Source organism: Panicum virgatum, chromosome 6K (genome assembly GCF_016808335.1).
Source record: "Panicum virgatum strain AP13 chromosome 6K, P.virgatum_v5, whole genome shotgun sequence".
Taxonomy (NCBI): Eukaryota; Viridiplantae; Streptophyta; class Magnoliopsida; order Poales; family Poaceae; genus Panicum; species Panicum virgatum.
Window position 1 is genome coordinate 2089325 of NC_053141.1, and position 22636 is coordinate 2111960.

At 45.3% G+C, this 22636-nt stretch overlaps 1 protein-coding gene across 1 annotated transcript; it reads right to left on the reverse strand.

Annotated features, from left to right (window-relative positions):
- Nucleotides 1-465: 465 nt before the first annotated feature.
- Nucleotides 466-5978, reverse strand: LOC120711200 (polyadenylate-binding protein-interacting protein 11-like). Its single transcript, XM_039996654.1, has 10 exons — nucleotides 5596-5978; nucleotides 5368-5499; nucleotides 2973-3017; nucleotides 2800-2872; nucleotides 2603-2715; nucleotides 2434-2493; nucleotides 2307-2354; nucleotides 2115-2183; nucleotides 1151-1212; nucleotides 466-1065 (listed from the first exon to the last, which is right to left on the reverse strand). The coding sequence occupies exons 1-10, from the start codon at nucleotides 5923-5925 to the stop codon at nucleotides 1008-1010; spliced, it is 990 nt and encodes a 329-aa protein (XP_039852588.1). The 5' UTR covers nucleotides 5926-5978; the 3' UTR covers nucleotides 466-1007.
- Between the last annotated feature and the right edge of the window lie 16658 nt (nucleotides 5979-22636).

Consider the following 22636-nt stretch of genomic DNA (forward strand, 5'->3'; position numbering starts at 1 on the left):
AGCCTGGTTTAGATACGAAATTCAAAATTCCAAAACTATCACATCAAATGTGTGCGGCACATGCATGGAGTATTAAATCTAGATAAAATAAAAAACTAATTGCATAATTTTTTATAAATTACGAGACAAATCTAATGATCCTAATTAGATCATGATTAAACACTAATTTGTTATAGTAATTGCTCCAGTAAATATGTACTAATGATGGATTAATTAGTCTTAATAAATTTGTCTTGTAATTTTTAGATGAGTTCTGTAATTAGTTTTGTAATTAGTTTATGTTTAATACTTTAAATATAAAAAATTCCATTTCAAAAAATTTATACAGTGCATCTCCCTAAACTCCACCAAAATGACTGGGGGAAGACATATATATAAGCCATCAAGTTGAACTAGCCGTTAGCATAGGTTTAATGTTCATCAGTACTGAACAAGTAGGACAGGATAAACTGAAGTGATGCAATCTGCATGCAACTCAGTATTTATTGATTGCAGTTTATATAACACAAGATCAGGTCTCAAACAACTACAGACACATGATAAAAATGCGCATCACACACAGAAATTGGAACAATAGAGCAACTGGAAGAACAAAAGCACAACTACACGGAAGCATAAAGTAGGGCATAACGGTAAGCGTTCATAATCTCCAAGTAATTCCCAAGTTTCTGAGAGTAGCAACCAAGACACAGCAAACAACTGAACACAGGTAAAAGTCCAGGAGTTTTGCCTTGTTGCATCAAGGACAAGAGACCAACCCCGCTTCCTTCTAAGAAGCTCTCCGCTATGTGCAAGGTAAAACGACCCAACCTCAACCCGGAAATTCCCCTCTCTCTGGCTCCGAGCGTAGATACTTTACTCACTCAAGGTGGTAATAGTGAAGAAAAAAAAAAGGTCGAGCCCATAACTTAAAAAGAAAAGACACATATTGCGACTTCCCCCCTTTCATATATGTCTATCTCTATTATATATAACTGTGCCTTCAGCACCTCCTGTACCTACAACTTCTAGTGCATCAGCTGGCGAGGCACGCGGGGACGCACAGGAGTCTTCGATGGGCTCACCCTGAAATATCATAACAGGCCTGCTCTGTTAATACATGTTAAGGTCTATACCACTGCAAAGCCTCTCAAAAGACCAGAGCTTTTACCTTATTGGCAAGGAACCTAGAATCACACCACTGCAGTTGAGAGCAGCAGTGGCACTTTCAGCCTGATAATAAAGAAACAAAACGGATCATAAGATGGGGTCTTAATTCTTCAAAATTAGGGGAAACATCAATTATATTACATATCACATATTGGATCGTTAAACTTTGGCTTCACAGGTACCAGCATCAGAAGGATCAATACAGTTATGCAGTGCAACAGAACAGATCAGTTGTGTAGCAGATAGTAGTGAGAAAATATCCAAAACTGATGACAATGCTCAGTACGCTAAACATGATGACAAGGAACAAGTATTAACAGTTCTATTAAGGAGTTAGGACCAATTTAAGTTGCAACACGAATTCTTACACAATCCACATAGACTGGCATGAAAACTTAGACATTTGAACAGGAGACCTGGAGGCACCGATTAAAAAAAAAAGAATCATTTCACTCAAACCAGCAAGCATTCCTAAGGAAATACTATACAGCAGAAGGAAACAGTTACAAGTAAATTTTCTTTTAGTGACCAAAACATCCAAGCTCATTGTTCTCCAGTTTTGCCTCATAAGTCATAACATGGTAGATTCTGAAACTGTTCTCTATCTAATTAATTTGGATGGGTAAGAGCTAAATCTCATTACATAGGAGAAGTCTAGTTAACATTGGTTTCCATCTCAATATATCTGGGTGACCAAAGCTGAACACTAGCTTTCCTTTCAAAAAAAAAAAAAAGCTGAACACTGGCTAACTAGAAACTAAAACTTGACATGCCAATTTTGGCTACAAGGACAGTACAGGATATTCTTCCTTGAGCTAAGTTATGGCATGCTATCCAAGAGCATATTTTTAGCATTTTACTATTTGGAAGTTCTCATCCACCAGTAATACTAAAAATATATTAACAATGGATACCGTATGCAACTTTTGGACAAATATGAAAAATAAAAAGGTATGATTGCTAACCATTACAAACTCCACAAAGGCGATGCGAGTAGAATGATGGTAATCACCAAGCAACCTCAGCCGAAAGACCTGTAGCAGTACTTGCAATGAGCCAATGAACATCGTGCTGCTCAAATTGTCATTTCTACATGGCACTTAGCATACGCAAACTGTACATAAGAGAAAAGAGGTTTGGAGTAAAGAATGACCAACCTCTCCACATATAGACTCAAAGAACAATTTCAGATCTGCCTGAGTGACCTGTAGTAAGTGGACATATTAAAACTGAGACATAACAGAAAGGAATACCAAGAGATATAATAATTATACGGTAGCAAACCTTCTTGTCAATGTTTGTGCAGTAAATAGTCCTTGCGCACATTTCACGTTCATCATCAGACTGCAGATCACATCAAAGAGGTAAACCTTTTAGAGATAATATCACAGCAGATTGCAATATGAACCATCAACCTAAGATAAACATGTTGGTCCCCGAAAGGTTTGCTTACCCTGGGCAGGAATGTTGGGTTGACAGGTGCAATTGCAGTTTTTGATGGCAGAACCCTGACAGGATAATATCCAAGCACAGTCCCTGACAGATTTAGAGCAGCCCTGGCACCCTCTGCAATAGGGATGTTTATTGACAAGTGAACAGTTGAATAACTACACAAAACTAAGAAACTTCAATTATGGCTGGATAAATTACCCTCATCAGTGAACTCAATGAAAGCAAAACGAAGAACTGAATTTGGATCCCCACACATGCGACAATCCACAACCTTCAGAGGGAATATCCAAGATTACGCACAGTTGTATAAAAAACAAATGGGGAGAGCCAAATATATGCAAGGGGATTTGCAGTTGTCCCATAAAATGTACCTGTCCACAGTTTATAAATAGTGCTGCCAGGTTTTCTTCAGTGACCTAAACAACAAATAGAAATTAGCAACTAAACTAAATATAATTGGCACTACAGCAGTCGCTTAGATAATGAAAAGCAGAAGCTAAATATAGAATATGCTCCTACAGTTTGGCAAAAATTACCCTAATACATTATCTAACCTTTTCAACTTCAAGTGGCAAAAAAGTACCACTATCAGGTATGACAACAAAGAAAGAAAAAGGAAACAAACATACAAAACTTCGCCCACAACATTATGTACTAGTATTGAGAAACATTGACTGATTCACAATTATTGAATGTTACATAAACCAGTTAACAATAAACTTGCTCATCATACTAGTGGCCCAGACTAAAATATGTACGCTGCAAAAAGTTTCTCTGTTCTACAAGCAACGGCAAAAAAAACTTTTGTCCCATTAGGCCTTTCTTTTCCATATTAAGAAAGAACAGAGCATTATCCATTAAAGATTTATACCAGGAGCAATAGCAAAGGTGGGAGACTAAACATAAGATGTGATCTTGATCATCTAGGTGACCACATGGACCCACCGACAACAAGAAATTAATATTATTAGGCCTTATCGATGATTTTGAATAACATTATAGAACCAGAGTTTGCACCAGCTGAAGGCTAAAGCTCAAGCAAACATATGAACAAGTTGTAGAAAACAACATTAGCAAACAGAGGTGGATGAAATATGGGGCATGCCGTATGCATAGTACCAAAAACTTTCTCCAGAAGAATCACAAGAAAACTACGCCTAGTAATGGTTCAAAAGAAGATATCCAATCATACCAACTTGCTGTGTACATTTTTCTCAACAAATTCATTTAAGAATGAAATGGTAATGTAAATCCATTACATACACACAATACACAGGTTGCATGGCTAAGGCTAACCTGTAAACTTAAATGAGGAACAAAATACAAAATACTTCATAAGGTGTTGTATTTGTTGTAGTTTGGCTGAGAAGACAATGGTGCCAGTGAGCAAGAGTATTTCTTCCTACAAAAACGACCATGGCATGTGGCGGATTGTGTTTTGCAAAGATAATAGCTTTCCTGTTCTTTTCATCTTTCAGAAAAAGCAATTTCAAATCCTACAAGGATAAATACATATAACGGAATACAGATAGCCATGCAATACAGACCATAATGCAGTCATTAAACCTTGCATTAGCAATTCATGCACAATTAAGTATATAAGCATTCCTTTCCAAAACGCAAATATGAGAGATATCAGTCCAAGCTAAGACTAACATTTATAATGATTATTACAAATAGTCAAACAGATCTGCCCAGCTGTACAACAACAAGCAGGAGCATCAATATGACTTGCATGCTCTTAAAGTCAAGATCTTGCACGGCATACATGAAAAGGAATGGAGAGAACTGTGTGCACACATTGACAGGAATGAACAAAACATGGTCCTGTAGCTATTCCACCAAACAGGAAAACTTGTGAAGTCCACTCAGGGATATTTGCAATTCTAGGATAACTGAAGGAATTCATAGAGCAGGGGAACCCTGCATTTCTAGGAGTAACTACAACAGTGAACAGGGCATGGTCTGGCTACTTATTGTCTTTTCTCCTTTCCTGGTGTCACTCCATTGAAGGAAGTCAGGAACTTCAAAGCAGGGCTCTTGAAGGTTACACTGCCTTCTAATAGAAACTCCTAGTACCATATAGGTGATCAGGCTATCCATAAACATCTTAGATAAAACCAGTAACATGGTAAACAAGAAATGTCATGGTACAAACGACATGCATGCTGCAGACAGAAGCACGTGACCAGGCAAACCAAGAAAAATGAAGCGCATTTCATCAGAGAAGAACAATACTAAAGGCTCACTGCAGGCACATCCAAGCACATAAAAGGGAAACCAGGGCATACAGCTTTCCAGATTCCGCACGGAACAAATGGCCAGCAGCGGCAAAACCTGCTAGCAGAAAGTGGCATCCAAATCTACCAAAGCAACAGAAAAGGGATGGCTCATACTCGTAGCAGCCGCACCTACGTGTACGCTGGTGGCGTGCGCTACATCCCAACCTGCTCCTACCCATTCCCCCACCCCATCAGGCCATCAGGCCATCACGCAGCATCATCTGACTGATGCCGTGATCTCATCCTGGTCAGGAGCGCCCATGGACACAGGTGACCGAAGAAACCAAATCTAACGGGAGTAATCAGTAATCACCAGGAGAAGTGCACCCAAAAGAAAAGAAAAAAATTAGGAATTGCATCAGAGATGGATTCATAGGTAGGTAGGCTCGCAGCGGGAGAGGAAAAGATTCCCAATTGACGCGATTAAACGCCGCAACAGAGCGAAATGGATGCGGGAGTGCGCGGATCCGTGCGGGGGACCGACCTGGTGATCGATGTCGGAGACGTAGACGGTGCGGCGGATGACCTCGTCCCGCTGCGCCATGCTGGTGCGGCTGTTGGTCCGGCGCCTGCCGGGGTGGCCCTGGCCGCCGAACCCTCCGGCTCCCCCCTTCTTCTGCAGCGACCAGCGAGCGAGCAGCCGGATGGATCATCATCACCAAACGTTGACATCGGAAATGAAACGGAACGGAGAGGATCGGTGGCTAGTTACCCTGCCGCGGGCGGCGGGCCCGTCGGCGACGGCCGGGAAGCCGACGACGCCGCGGTGGGCCGGCGAGGCGACCGCGAAGCCGGCGTTGGCGGGGTAGTAGCCGTAGGCGGCCGGGGAGAGCGGCGCGGGCGCGGGTGCGGGCGCGAGGGCGGCGGCGGGGGAGGCGAGGGAGGGCGGGACGAACTCCTCGGCCATGGGGTTGAGCTTGGAGAGGAGCTCCTCCAGATCCCGCATCTCGCGCTCCCCGGCGTCGGAGCCGGAGCCGGCTCCGGGCGCCTCCTCCGGGCGCGGCGCGGCGTGGTCGGCGGCGGCGGCCTCGGCGACGGCCATCGGAGCCGGGAGGAGCTCGGGAGAGGAGGGGAGGGGCGGGGCGGGGCGGGGCGGGGGTTCTGGAAGGTTCTGGGGCGGGGTCGGAGGCGCCGAGGCGGGGGTGGCGGGGGTATGTATAGAGAGGCGGGCGGTCAGGCAGTCAGGCAGGCAGCGGAGGCGGATCGGGGGAGGGGGAGCCAACGCCAACCGGGAGGGAGGGAGGAAGGGGGTGGGTGGGTGGGCGCACGGTGGTGGCTAGGCTCGGTTCGGCTAGGCGCGCATGGCCGGTCGATCGGCGGGGTGGTTGCTCCTGCGCCTGCGGCCGCAGCAGCGGCAGAGCAGAGCCGACCGGCGCAGGCGGAGAGCAGGGGAGGAGCAGAGGAAGGACGGCAAGGGCCAACGGGGGAAGATGCGCTTGCCGGCCTCTCTCTCTCTCTTCTCTCCTCTGCTGTTGCTTGGGGAGGAGGAAGGGGGTGGATGCTTTTCCGCTTTGCCTTTTTTGGGCTCCTCTCTCCTCCGGTACGGCGGTGCGTCCTACCTCCTTCCTCCCCCTCTCTCGTGCGCATGCCTGTTGTTCCCTTCTCGCCTCCCATTGCCCGCCGGCCTGCGATTTCGCGGGAAACCCCTCGCCAGACCTTCTATTCGCCCAACCGTTTCCCTCGACGAGGGCCCATTTGCATTTCCCTGATGGCCCGCCAAAGTTACCCGTTGCATGTAATTTGTGTTGTCATCACTTACCACGATGATCAAGAGGAATCAGCTATTCAGTAATCCGAACACTACATGTGTAATCTTTTGCCGGGAGCAAAATATTAATGTCATGCTCCTACCATGACGACTCATAATAGAGTGCTAAATACAAATCAAACTATCAAATTTAGGTACGGTACAGTAGGCTCGTGAAGAGATAAGATATCGGTGAGCTAAACTTAGGATGCCCTCGTGTAATGGCGATCCAAAGTGGGAGCTTTTGAATACATGCCAGCTGTAGGATAAACCTTATCAATTGTATGGTTCCTTTTTTTTCTGATCTTATTTGCTCCTACAAGCAAATTGTTGATGTTTGAGTACATGCATGCAAAAGGACACATGAGGCAGTAAAGTTCCATGCATGACTACTAAAGAAAAGGGAAAAAATGATATCTTAAAACATGGCGTGTCTTGTTATACCGATAAAGATGGACGGTTGCCGCTTTGCGTCATGGATGCACCTACCGTTTTCGGTAAAACATGGCGGGTTTTGGTGTGGGGGCGAGGCTGGACAGTTACCGCTTATTATCGCGTCAAAAGCACGGCGCGTTTCCTTGCGTGGATGAAGGCGAGCGGTTACTGCTCCTTGCGTGCTATCCCACCTCACATCGGCCTGCTAGCTGAAGATATTCAGAACGCTAGGGCTCGTCTCGATTTCGATTAACCGTTATCGTTCTAAAATCCATTTGCAGGTTTCTCTAGAGTTATAAACTGAAGTTCCCCATTACCACAAAAAAAAATCCTAGACATCCTCTCTATGGGAAAAAAAAAGAATCTCTCGTGTGACACCAGGAAGTTCGATCAGGGTGCAAAACCGAGAAACTGCAAGGGCTTACGCGGGAAACGCGGGGTGACGAGGAAGGTTGTTGCGTTCCGTGCTCTGACCTCCTGCCTGTCCAGACGAGCAGAGCAGCAGCAGCAGCGGCGCCGGTGGTTGTTGGTTCCGGCGGGCCTTTATCCCGGCGGCCCAAGGCCCAGTAGTCGGAAGCAGAGGAGAGGGCGCGAGGCGCCCAGGCAGACGTAGACCCGGTTCTGCGTGGATCGCAGCCGTTAGGTGAGGTTGGTGCACACGCCTGCACGCGGCGGGCCGCCGTGTCGTCTTCCCCGGCGCAGGTAGACCCGGAGCGCGGCGCATTCGCCACCGACTCGGCGGCGCCATGCTGGCCTGCGGCCTGTGCACGTGGCGTGGACACGTGGAGCGGCTCGTTGTCCTTTTCAGGATCAAAGTTTCTGTTCGTTCCCCTATCTTCGCGTGGCAGTGTGAGTCGGATTTTCGAATTCGTTTGTTCAAAAACAAAATCCGCATTTCGAATTTGATTTTTTTTTTGGTTAACGTTGCGTGCGGCATCCACGGCTTGCTTGCGATGTAAATAAATAGAAGAATTCGGAGTTTAGGAAGTTTGTTGGTGGAATCATATTGGTGCGCTCGTATCGTACTCGTACTCGTACGTACGCGCAGCTGGCCCGCTCACCCTGTCCCAGCTTTTGTTCTCTCTGACGCCCGGCTGCCTGCCAATGCGGCGGCCCCTTTTGGCGACAGGGCAGCGCGGAGGGTGGCGTCACGGCGCCCGCCGGCCGGCCGGGCAGAGCACCTGCTGGCCCTGTTCCTCGCCGGTCTGCCGCACGCAGCGCACACGCTGGCACTTCGAGTTGCAACTGGGCCTGTAACTACAGGCACTATAGTTTCTGCCCGATCAATGGGGTGTTCGGCTGATCTGAAAGCCGGCTGATTTCGGCTGATTTAATAGTATTCTGTGAGAGAAAACAAGCCGAAACAAGCCGAATCAAGCCGGAACAAGACAAGCGAACAGGGCCAATGATGTGATGACTGTTGTTGGCCCAGGAAAGAACTAATTTTTTTAGGAGGCCAGGAAAGAAGTTTCTGCCCGATCAATGATGTGATGACTGCTGTTGGCCCAGGAAAGAACTACTTTTTTTTTAGGAGGCCAGGAAAGAACTACTACTAGCAGTAGCCCAAACCCTCGGCTCAAAAAAAAACAATAGCCCAAACCCAACAAAAAATAGACATGGGCATGTCCTACTCTGTCGGGCCACGGCTCATGAAAAACCCCAGGAGCCTCGTAAACGTGCACAACACCTACGGAAAAGCCCATGGCATGTGTTGCATTTGTGCAGACTATGCGAAAGGGTTCGTAGTCCTGTGGTTACAAGAGTCTCGTAGCTTTGGCCAATCTCGAGAATTTACCGGCTCAATCTTCGAAGATGCTCATAGAGGTAGAGTTTGCGTACGTGTATTCATATGGGTGAGTGTGCATGCATTGTAAATGTCTCGGATATACTATGTAATCTCAAAAAAGAAATTGTGCTTACTGCACAGGGATATAGATAGTCTCGGTCGTGTCGCACAGCGTGTGCGCGCAAGATCTGCAACAATGGCGGCGAGCGGCAGCATCACCGTTGCATCGCCGACCGGGCCGCTACAGCACCACCGAGAGCCGCCCACGGATGCGCGCCGCATGCTCCGTCACGAGTGCCACCGTGCCCGCCGAGCCATGGTCGTGGATCCTCCTCCACTCCTCCAGCGGTCCAGCCCAACCCCAGCGACGATGGAACAGTGGCGGAGGACGAACGAAGTCGTGGCTTCTCCGTCCTGTCGCTTCCTAGCACTGCCAAGCTGAGCCCCACCAGACAGGGGGCTATTTCGCGGCAATGATCGGCAGCTTCTTCCACGGGAACACCATGTACGCGAGGGCAGGCGCCGCAGCGTGGGAGATGCTGCACAACGCGTGCAGGAACCCAATGTCCCTGGTGCACAACACCATGCACATTGAGACAGGCATGTTCTTGCCGGTGATGCAGTGTCGCGGCAAGGTCCTATAGTTTGACCTCGCCTGCTATGCTAATGACGCGGAGGACGCGCAACATTCCCACGACATCGCGTAGGATAGACGTGGCATGCCAATAACCATCGGGATGCATGGTGACACGGCCCGGTGCACGACCATTGCGGTGTTCATGCCACGCCCACGCGTTGCATGGTGCACGGGAGGAGGTAGAGGATGGAGGGACGGGCGAGAGTTCGGGCAGCGGAGGCGGCGAATTGGGTGAAATGTAAAGACATGGGCTCCTTGAAGTTGCTAGAATCCTTTACGACACAAGGCCCAGGCCCATGGGCCGGTGGCAATTCACAGTTGCATGAAAATGCAAACAATAATCATATAAATGGATAGGTTTTTCTAAAAAAAATGAATGGCTGAGGCAAGAATCCTCCTTGAAAAGAAATTGTAGGCTTGGTAACTAACTACTACTACAACAACAACATTGCTTTTTTTTCCCAAGCAAGTTGGGGTAGGCTAGAGATGAAACCCGAAAGAAATAAGTTCAATGTTCAGGCACATTGATAGCTAGTCTCCAAGCGCTCCTATCCAAAGCTATCTCTTTAGAGATATTCCAATCCTTAAGGTCTCTCTTAACCGACTCATCACACGTCAGTTTAGGTCTACCTCTACCCCTCTTTACATTATAGACCCGCTCAAGAACCCCACACCGGCGCCTCAGGAGGCCCTCGTTGGACATGTCCAAACCATCTCAGCTGATGCTGGGTAAGTTTCTCCTCAATTGGTGCCACCCCGACCCTATCCCGAATAACTTCGTTCCGGACTCTATCCCTCCTTGTGTGCCCGCAAAACCATCGCAACATCCGCATCTCTGCTACACTCGGTTGCTGGACATGTCGCCTTTTTGTAGGCCAACATTCAGCACCGTATAACATCGCCGGACGAATTGCTGTCCTATAGAATTTGCCTTTTAGCTTTTGTGACACCCTCTTGTCACAAAGGATGCCAGAAGCTTGCCGCCATTTCAACCAGCTAGCTGAAATTCTATGCCTAACATCTTCATTAATGTCGCCATTCTTTTGTAGCACCGATCCTAAATACCGAAAAGTATCCTTCTGGACCACCACTTGTCCATCTAGACTAACGTCTCCCCCCTCATGCCTAGTCGCGCTGAAATCGCACATCATGTACTCGGTCTTGGTCCTACTAAGTCTGAACCCTTTCGACTCTAACGTGCGTCTCCACAGCTCTAACTTCCTATTAACCCCTGCCCTACTCTCGTCAACTAGCACCACATCATCAGCAAAGAGCTTACACCAAGGGATCTCACCTTGTATATCCCTTGTGACCTCATCCATCACTAAAGCAAATAAATAAGGGCTCAATGCTGACCCCTGGTGTAGGCCTATGTTAATAGGAAAGTCAGTGGTGTTGCCATCACATGTCCGGACAAACGTCGTCGCATCCTTGTACATATCCTTAATGAGGGTAATGTACTTAGTTGGAACTTTGTGCTTCTCCAAGGCCCACCACATGACATTTCTCGGTACTTTGTCATACCTTCTCAAGGTCAATGAATACCATGTGCAAGTCCTTCTTCTGCTCCCTATATCTCTCCATCAATTGTCGTATTAAGAAAATCGCCTCCATGGTTGACCTTCCAGGCATGAACCAAAATTGGTTTTGTGTCACACTTGTCACTCTTCTTAGGCGATGCTCGATAACCCTCTCCCAAAGCTTCATCGTATGGCTCATCAGCTTAAACCCACGGTGAAAGGATCGGGTGCTCTAGCCTAAGAGGGGGAGGGGGTGAATTAGTCACTAATAAAAACTTAGACCTATGGCTCCAACTAGTTTGCACAAAACTTAAACTAAAACATGCTATCTAGATGTGCAACTAGGTTGTTCTAGTGTGAAACTCCTATCCCAAAAGAGTTTAGCAACCTATAGCCTTTTACTATCAAGAAACTATTCTATGAAAGTAAAGGCACACAAATTGATAGTATGAAATGCGGAAGCTTAAAGAGCGGGATAGGAGATAGCAAACTCTTGACGCGTGTGTTTATCCCGTGGTTCGGTTAGCCACAAAGGCACACCTACATCCACGTTGTTGTAGCACTCACTAAGAGTATTGCTACTCGGCCACCAAGTCTTTTCTGTGAACACAATCACGGTCACCTTGGCCCCGGATTTCACTAAGGAGCTTCTCCACAAAGGATGGGGGTCTCCACGTCCCCCGCACAAAGTGTCATCGCCGTTCCACACCAAGTCAGAGGGTCGATGACGTTGTCGGTGAGCTTCACGCTCCAAGGTGCCGGCGCACCAAGCTCTTGTTTTGGTTCACTAGAGAACCACAGCACAAAGGCTCAAGGCCTTGCAATCACACTCACTAAGAGCTAATCTAGCACTCACACTTTACAAAGCTAGTGCTATAAGCTAAGGATATGATCTATGAGCTCTTGTATGGCTTGGAGATGTTCTTAGATGTGTATGAGGTGTCTTGGGACTTCAGCAATCTTCAAATGGCCGGGGTGAGGCGTATATATAGGCCACCAAGTTTTGTAGCCGTTGCTCCAACGGTCAGCTAAAAATCTGCGTATCACCGGAAGAACCGATGCCTCTGGCTGAGGTAGCGTCGGTTCTTCCGGTCACTCATAACCCGAAGTAGCCGTTGAACTCCTGACAGCTTGACGCAGTGATCACCGGTTGAACCGATGCTTTGTACCGATGCATCACCGGTTCATCTGGTGCTTAAGAATCTTCTCCTGGGCGCTGATGTCATTGCACCGACGCAATGCTCCGATGCACCGTTGGTTGAACCGGTGCTGAAGAATCTTCTCCTGGGCTCTTGACATCGTCTCTGGAACATAGGACGCCCAATGCACTGATGCCCCTTTTTGACCCGTCGGTTCATCCGGTGCCCATAAGCTGACTTGGCTTTGATTCCCTTCTGCCATGGCGTCGGTTCTTCCGACAACCATCGGATGCACCATTCCTACCCGGAGTTGCTCCCGTGTACCAAAGCTTGAAGCCAGTATCCTCAACATCCTTCGCCTTCTGGCCCTTCCATTTAGTCTCCTGAACGCATAGAATATTTACACGACTCCTAATTGTTGCATCAACTAGCTCTCGCAACTTACCCGTTAGGGACCCTACGTTCCAGCTACCTATACGAATCCTAGTCGGCTCGGCTAGCTTCCTTACCCTTCGCACCCGTCGAGGGAAGTGCGAAGACCCTTGCTCATTTTTCACTACACCCGAGCGTAGATGTAGCGCGCCATTCAGGTGACGACCCGACCCTTGCTCACTTATCATCGTACCCAGGTCACGATACGACGCACCCTTGGGGGGATGGCGACCCGGCCCTTGCCCATTTATCACCACACCCGGGTTCCGATGTAGCGCGTCGCTAAGAGGGTTACGCCCCAACGAGTTTCTTGTGGGTTTCAAATCCATTAGAGTGGTTATTTTTTATGCTGGTTTGCTAAAACCTAATGCAACCCTCCTCCTTTACCCGGGCTTGGTAACTAACTACTATCTTCTAATTTTTACAGTGTCACCAACAGCTGCCTGGTAACACATGCGGCTTCTATGCAGCCTACCATATGATGATCACTATGAACAAAACAAACTTGAAAAATCCTGAGGTATTGCAATTAATGCGATTTTCCATTTTTTTCACCATGTAAAACCTGAGGTGCTGGTACTGTATGGTGTGATTTTTCCTTTTCTGTTCACAATGAGAGTTACCTTTTCTTTCACCAAGTAACAACAGAATTAGTGTTTCTACACTAATAATAATTATTTGCTCAGTTGTCCAGCCCTTTTGTTTAGTACTTGTGTCTTCCTTGCTGGTCTTAGAAATAAGTATTTGAGAGATTGTGTCCTGCTTTCTTTCTTTTCAGAAATTATAGCTATCCTGTCTTTTTGTTCAGAAATAAGTACTTGTGCCTTCCTGTCTTTATCCATAGTGAACATATATCTTGTTATGCCTAAAGTCTTAGTCTTGATGGGTGATTTTGTTCCCTTAATATGCAGAACTTCGAAGTGCCCACTGATCCACTAGATGAAAGTTCACTGTGCAGCATTGGGGAAGAACAAGCCGGCTTCATTTTGTCCCAAGTCATCAACAAGAAGGGAGAGTTCCATTATACCAATCCAGCTTCCTTGAACTAAACAATAAGCTAGAGCATTAAGTTATGACTTTGTGAACCTATCTATTTCGGTATGAAGTGAATCTATGTGGCACTAAGTAGATGAGTTTGTAACACCTTGTATACTTTATTTTTGTGAATCTATGTGCCATATGTCGAAGCTGTGAATTGTGGAATCAATGAGTAATGTGGAATCGGCTGGACATCTTTACTGTTTATTGTTTAGGCGTCAATATTTCAGTTGTACATATGCAAAAATTAGGACGGGTAAAAGGAAGGACGCGTCACTGTATGTCCACAGTCGATGACGCTGACACTAACAGTCGTCACCTTTTACAGTAATTGGTGACGCGCAATACCTACTGCCGTCACCTTTTTTACTCATTGGTGACGTGCAAAACAACAGTTGTCACCTTTTCTACTTATTAGTGACGCGCAAATCCTACAGCCGTCACCTTTTCTGAACATTGGTGATGCGTGTATTCTACAGCCGTCACCAATGAGAGTCATTAGTGACGTGTATAACTAAACAGCCGTCACCAATGAGAGTCATTAGTGACGGAGTTTTGCACGTCACCGATGTGATTCACATCAGTGACGAAAATTTAGTGACGCACATTTCAGCCGTCACTAATGAGGGTTTACAGCCGTCACTAATATAGTTTTCTGACGTAGTGAAACAACCCAAACAATTTACATTATTCTTTGTGAAATATAGATAACAAAGAAAAGAGAACCAGTCTCTAAGCGCCCTCCCGCTAGAAATGACCATTTGATACCTTTACCTCATCGAAAAAAAGCTTGTAAACCTCCTGCTGTTATCAAGACCCTGACTCTCAGGAATATACCGCCCAGCATGACACCTGCTGTAGTTCAATCAAGATTAGAACATCTTGCAGCGGTATGCATCTATCAATTTAGAATTTTGTTATCAAATTGTGGCTTAGGGATTTCAATTTCTTTTCCTGTGGATGTCATATTTGCATATAGAAGGTATTCAATCTGATCAAGACATCTATGGTCGAAGGGTGTTGCGCCTTGAATTTTTCAGCAGAAAAGCAGCTGAGGATGTCAAACATCACTTTTGACTACACTGAGAAAAATGAGTTTTCTTTCTCTTGGAATGACTATAATTTGAAAAATCAGCTCAAATGTAAGTTTTTGCCAAAAATTATAAATATAATAAATAGAGAATAAGTCCTTTCGTTTTTGCTAATTGGATGTTTTGATCACACAGATACAGTGCCACAAATCGACATCTCTTATGCCGAAAGCCCGAGGGATTCATCAGCACCAAAAGTATGAAACAATTTTCTTGTGTTTACATTATAGTGTTGTTTGGAGATCCTTGCAAACAGATTTCTTTTTTTTAACAAGTGTTTAACTTATTTCAGCCATGGAATCCTTATGCATGGGTCAATCCATGTGTACCCTGGCAAGCAGGACAATACCTTCAAAACAACACCAAACGATTGCGTATGTGTCTTCTCTCTCTCTCTCTCTCTCTCTCTCTCTCTCTCTCTCCTTGTTTGTTGCATCAACTGGACAAGTGTTTATGTATTTTGATTTTGTTGGTTAAATTTCACATTTTTACACGAAATGGTAATGCAAATGAGTTGCAATGTACAAGTGAAAAGAAACAATGGAGTTTGTATCTTAGATATGCTAATCTTCTCCTTTAATCTTCACTGGCTGCAAAATTAGTCTTGGACTCTTGGTATGTGGTATAATTATAAACAGCCTATTTTTGTAATAGCAGTCCTTTGTGGCCATGCACCTTATTGAGTTCTACCATAGTTGATTTAAAAGTAGATAAAAGTGGAGCATAGATTTGGTATGTTTGAAGAGCACCTTTATTATGCTGTTGACATTTGGATTTGTTTGAGATTTGCACAGCACCTTATTGAGTACTCCCTCTGGTTCCCTAAAGCAAATTCCTAAGTCAAACATTTTAAACTTTGACTACAAATAAATTCTTTTGTGTCGAGTTTGGGAAATATACAAGTGTTGTAATTTGTAAATAGATTTATCTCGAAGTGTAGTTTCATAAATTATATTTTAACTATATTTTATAGCAAAAATAGTGGTCAAAGTTGTTTCCTGGGGATCGTATCGATGTCCGAAACAACTTGCTTTAGTGAACTAGAGGGAGTACACATTTTTCCCTACTTCCTGTTAAAGATTCCTCATAGATCTGGTATCTTTTGAAGAGAAGCTTTACTATACTGATTGACATTTGGATTATATGCCTTGTTTGAGATTTGAACTGCACCTTATGGATGTCCCTGCTTCCTGTTAAAGATTCTTGAGAGCACCTTGGTTGTTGTTGTTGTTTTTTTAATGGTGCATTTATATATTGTTTGCGTGATGGAATTATGAATCCTTTTGGAAATCATTTATCTCCACTAGACAACACTCTGAATTTATAACCTTTGTCCTTTTTATTGTAGCTTTCATCTGACACCGAAAGGTTGTATGTACACTGGAGGACCAAAAAGGACTTTGTTATACAAATGTGAAGGTTATTTGTGCACATTGAATTCGACTGTATTGAGTAACTCAGATTGTTATCCCTGAATAGACCGGGAGTCAATACAAGTCCCCCTCCGTGATTTTCGGCAAGCCCACACCATTTCATCGTGTCTCTGTCCATAGCATCTCTCTGTTCCCTTTTCCTGTGAATTTAAATTATTCTGAATCTAATCCAAAGTTCTCTAGGATCAGTCAAAAATTCCGAAACTAGACATTTTAGGTCTCCATTTGAATGTTTTGGATGCCAATTTGAGTTTTTTTTAAGTCTTGCTCTGGAGTGTAGTTTGTGATGGAGTAAATTTCTAAGTAATGAAGAGTTTGAACCTATTTGTTCTGATTTCCGAACAAGATATGCCATCAAACACTATTGTCCAAACAAGTGCCCATTATGTGTAAAGGAACAAGAAATTTGTTCTCAATATATTTAGCCCCTGAACTCGAAAATCAGGAATCTGTGGCCCTCCATCTATCAAAACCATTCACGTTTGCCCCCCAGTGGTTTTGACGGCGGTTCGGCTGATGTGGCAGTAGGGCCTACATGTCATTCTGTCGGTGGCCCCTCAACTATCACTAGAGTCCACATTTGGCCCCTGAACTAAAAAACCAGACACAGGTGACCCTCCAACTATCAAAATCATTCAAATTTGACACTCCAAGCTGATTTTACAGTAGTTTCAACTAACGTGGCAGTGAGATCCTCATGTCAGCCTCTTCCTCCTCCCTCCTCTTTCGCCTTTCTCTCTCACGTGTGGGTCCAGGCTTCCCCGCCCCCACGCCCCGCTTTGACCGCCTGCTCTAGTGTCGTCCCGACACTACGCCTCGTCGAGCCCCGCCTCCCGCGTCACGCCCATATCAGAATTGCATCGCATTAATGGACCAGTTTTGAGGCTGCTTGCAGAAAGGAAACCCAATGGAAAAAGTCCATCGGTGACCCCTAGAAACTGTCCCATTAATGCGAGGTGATTCTGACGCGGGCGGCACGGCTCGACGGGGCGCGGCGTTGGGACGACTTCCGGGCAGACGGTCACGGCGGGGTGCGGGGACGGGGACGCCTGGACCCACATGTGAGAGAGAGAAAGGTGAAAGAGGAGGGAGAAAGAAGAAGCTGACATGAGGATCTCACTGCCACGTCAGTCGAAACCACCGTAAAATCAGCTCGAAGGGTCAAATTTGAATGATTTTGATAGTTGGAGGGTCATCAGTGTCTGGTTTTTTAGTTCAGGGGCTAAATGTGGACTCCAGTGATGGTTGAGGGGCCACCGACATACTGACATGTGGGTCCCACTGCCACATCAGCCGAAACCGCCGTCAAAACCGTCTGGGGGGCCAAACGTGAATGGTTTTGATAGTTGAAGGGCAACATATTCCTATATTCCTGGCTTTCAAATTCAGGAGCTATTTCCGGACTATATCAATAGTTTAGGGGCTACCAGTGGACTTTTTCCTTGATACAATGTTGACTTTTAGTGGGCCAGCGAAGCGAGGTGGCAGGGGCCGTGGTGGGCGGACCGTTGCCAACAGCCACAACTGTGAGGTCGATGTGGGCCGAACCTCTCAGGATTAGGCCCATCCATATTAGTCCGAACCGATTCAACGACGGACGGTGGAACTTGGAAGGCTGCTCGGAGTTGTGGGGTGGCGTTATTTCTCCTTTCTTAATCACAGCAGCATAGCACCCAAGCCTAAAATTTCCCCATCGAAGAACTTCCGCCGCATCAGGACCTAGCCAAACCCTAGATCTCAAGAACAATCCCCTCCGCGGCTCCGCCCCGGCAACTCCACGCCAGTGCAGATCGGAGCTGATATGCCTACCGTCCACATCAAAGCCCCACGCCGGGGAAATTTCACCTGCATCCATGGAAAGGAGGTGCCTCCCATTGCTGATACCGAGGGGATGAACCATCGCGCTATGGTGGAGCCCTTGCTGAAGCACTACGTAGAGGCGGCACGCCGACTTCCCCTCGCTGAGATGCCGTATCTGTTGGAGTCAAGGTTCTAAATAGCCGGCTATAGCCACCGCTATAGCCTGCTATAGCCTTCGGAAGAGGAGAAAGCTAGAATATCTATCTCTTAGCTCTAAAAGGCTAAATCCGCTAATAGACGGCTATATCTCGCTATAGCCGCTAAATTAAGATTTATTTAGCCAGCTAAACCATATAATTAATCTCTATTTATTGTTAGTTTAGTATTGAACTTTGTTATTTACAAAATTTAGTATTTCGTCAATGATGTAATAAGGGAATGAAGCCCAAGACGTACTTCAGTATATGAAATTTTCTTGATTTCATATTTATATGCAAAATTACTCATAGATTTATACATGGTGGAGTAGAAATACATAATTGTGAGAAGCTTCTAGAACATTAGAGAGTATACATGAACCATGATTACCATGCTTCATGGTGAAATATGAAATACTCTAGAAATTAGATATTTGTATGGTTAGATAAGTATGAGAAAAATTCTAGAGTTAGATATTTTATAAAGAAGTGTGTAGAAATTGAATACATGGCAAAATTATATGAGCCATGGAGTCCTATAAATAGGGGTGCTTTCCTCCCCTCTTGCCATATCATGGCATAAGAGGTCTCAAGCAGGAGATGACAAGATTGCCATATAGTGTAATAGTGTCATGGTATGGTAGTTACATATATAAATAATGCAAAAGTTCTGTGATGTATTAAGTTGTGGTGAATAAAGAGTTGGGTTCCCATATATAGTTAGCTAGGGTCATTAATTTCTCCACACATAGTATTTACATAACTGCTAAATGTGTTAGCTAGGTTATAGCCCGATATAGCCTTTCATAGCCTCAACAAACACCAGCCGCTAAATGTCTTAGACCGCTATTTTAAATACTGGTTGGAGTGCGTCCGCGACAACGGCATCTGCGTCGGCCTCCTCGATCCCACCAGCAACATCATCGTCAATGCCATCAATCTCTTCTGCCACCGATGCCGTCTCAGAGAGAGCGAGGGTGTCCTTGCGAAGAGGATGAGGATGACCTACGCTGCGACCTACGATCCCTCCAATGAAGACACCTACGTGCTCGTCTCCTACGGATCCCACGACGGCCTCTTCGCGTTTATGCACTCTTATTTCCGGTACCTCTCAACCAAACAAGCTCAGCGCTACCTGTACCTGGCCAGATACGACTTTGTCATCACCGTTCTGCTGGTTGAGCATGAGCGGCAAGTGAAGCACCCGGCTAGCCCACGTCCCGGCTGCGCCAGGACCCGGGCTGCCCTCATGGTCGCGGCACGCAAGGCGGGCATTCGGAACCCGATGACCTTTTGCGCCTCATGACGTTGCAGTTCCCGGATGAACAGCTTCTGTCCCGCTTGATGGAGCTACGCACAGGGAGGAGCCTCAACGTCAACGACGTAGAGTATATGGCCAACTTGCTTGATCAACACTTGCTGCATCATCTGGTTGCCAAGATCAACTTTATGTGCCGTCCTAATGGCAGCATCTGTCTTCTTGGCAACTTTGTTGGGAAGAACAAGATGTACTTTATTGTCGATCATCTTGAGGATAATCTTTGTGTTGCTGGAACAGTGATGGAAAAGGGCAATGCAGCAAACAATAAATTGTCGCCCATCCATCTCCATCGGGCTCAAGATGAGGAAGATATGTTGAAGACCCTCCGAAAAGCTGCTTCTAACAGTCAGCCAAGGCACGACTTGAGAAATCTTGCTGACACAGAATGCCAGTACATAACTTCTCTGGAGATGTATCTGGTCGACATCGTCCATGCCTTCTACATCAAGGCGCTTGCGCAGTTGCCAGCTGATGCCTTACGCAACCGCCACCTCCGTGGCATCCTTGCTGGCGGCCATTGCTATGGCCCACTGGACCCTGTGTCTAACATCATTCTGAACTCAAGATGGTATGAATTCACCTTCCCGCGCTCGCCGTTTAGTGCTGGACTCTTCAATGTTGCCGCGGCTGATATCCTTAGCACGGGTCCTCTCCTCCGTATGGTGTTAAACTCTATAGATGGTCTTATTGCGCTACTTCGCGTATTAAGCCCGAAGCTTTCGGAGCATGAGGCTGTGGAGTTCCTTTGCTACCAACGAGGTGACCTCTCTAAATTGTTGGGCTGTTTATCAGGTGCACACTTCAAGCGCTCTTTTGCTATTGCAGCAGAGGCAGCTAAGCATCCAGAACATTCCGCTTTTGGGTCTTTTCTTTTATCTCTAGATCCTGCCAAAGTTTTCCTGCTGAGTTCATTGCTCTCTACCACTGTCTGCCCCACGCTCTCCAATGGTGCTTTGGAGCAAGTGAAGCACTTCCTGCATGAGAATCCGTTGCACATTGTGCCCGCTCGTAAACAGCTGGCTCCTCGCGTATGCCACGAGGTCGCCCAGATGATAGATGAAAAGAAACTCGCATTCTTCAACCAGCAAAATTTTCTTCGTGTCAAGCTAAAAGACCTCCTCACAAATCATGCCAATGAGCACCCCTGGGTAAATGCATTTGACTGTTCTCCTTTTTTTTCTTGCTTCAGTTCATTATATTAATATGTGATTGCCATGCGCTTGATGTTACAGATGCCAAGCTATGACCTTGATGTTATTTGTGGTGTGGAGATGGGGAGCTACTCGCACTCACTATGTTATCATGTGAATTTTTTGGCGAGCACACATTGTGATGGCTCGGATGATGAAACTGTGCCCTTGCCCAAGCTCTTCTTTGCTGAGATCTGGGAGCAATCTCAGGATCGCTCTACAAGACCCTCATTCTGCTGCCTTTTGCCAAGTTATGATGCATATATCTGTAAGTCTTTGTTCCGGGTAAATATCTTCTTGTAAGGCAGAATTATCTTGGATACAACTTTGTTTCTTACAAGAACTCATGTTACTTTGTTTTACTCTTAAAAACTTTGCACTTTGCATTACTAATTCCTGCATGCATACCATGTAATCAATTGTGGATGCATGGTTGGAAAACACCACAATCTAACATTTGTAGCATATATATAGGTTTTGCAAATGAAAAATGTTCTATCCCAGTTCAGGATAACCCACTTTCGCAGGTTCTGCTGCTCCACTCCAATTTCTTGAAATTGGATCTCATGTTAAAAATCATGCCATTGAGTGGCATGATTTTCAACATGACACCCAAATTCACGGAGTTGTGGTGGCATGAATCGAATTTTCCCTTGTGATAATGGGGGTATTGGGAGCATTAGTACTGCTTGGGATCCAATTATTTGGCTGCTTGATAAATGATAATGTGTCTGAAGTGGTAGTTACTTTTAAGCAGTAGCTGCACTTTCGAAAATTAATTATAAGCAACTGTAGTGTTCAAACTTTCAGAAGCAGCGACAGTGCGATACTGCTTTAATGTTCATTCTGTTTTTCAGACCTCACCATTGTTGAGATCTATTGGTTGTTGGCTGCATTTGAGCTGTAATTCAGGCTTCACTAATAACAAACCTATGGTTAATTAATACTCCTTTCAACCACAATTATATGTTGTTTTAGGATTTATAAGTTCAACTTTTATACCTTTGAGCATGAATACATAAATAATTTTGTAGTCAGACAACGTAAGATAGATTTTCATCATGAAAACTACTCTCACAGTATATTTAGTAACCTTTACTGGAAATGTCATATTCTTATAGATCATCCTGTATTCTAATTTAATTTCTTAACTTTACTGATATAGTTACGTGTCTTCTTTTATCAGTTTTTGGCATGTCTCTACTTTTTCTTGTAAAAAAACTGTATTACATGCATCTAACATGTTTCCTTTTGTTTCTTTTTGATAACAGCGCGTTGCTCTCTGTGTGAGGCTGCTAACAATAAGATTGTTCATCCGCCCTCTGGAAACCATTCAGGGGGCAATGCTGGTGCATCATTAGACCATTTTGGGCATAGAGATGATGAAGCGTTTGATCTTATATTTTCACAAGCTAAGACATGGAATCGGGCACCAGAACTCGTGGAGTCAGATTTTATTTTCTTCGATCATACTAGGGATCATAGGGTTACAAGCATTTTGACTGAAATGTCGTCACAGTCATTGAGGCATCCTTGTATACATGTCATTATGTCCGTTAGTATCCGCATGTAGCGAGTTTCAAGCATCCTTTTATACATGTCATTATGTTTAGAAGTATGTGCTTGTAGCGAGTTTCATGTAATAAGAGATATTACTTTGAGGTAATTCCGTACATGATTCCTCTGACATGTGACATATCGTTCGTGATTGGGCACACTGTAATATCTTATGCTTCTTCAATGTGGCCTTTGCTAATGTTGTCGTAGTACGTGGTACAATATAACTTGAACCCACTGAATAGTTTTGATTTACTTAGTCTCTTTTCATGCCTCGATATTTCATTGATTTGGGACTTGGAATCGCACATGTTAGTAATACACTAAGATATAAAATTTTCCAGGTTTCCGCACGGACCAATATTTGAGGCAGTGTGTAACTGTGTTGGACATGTGTTAGGTGTAAGCATGTGATGTCTTGTTATAAAAC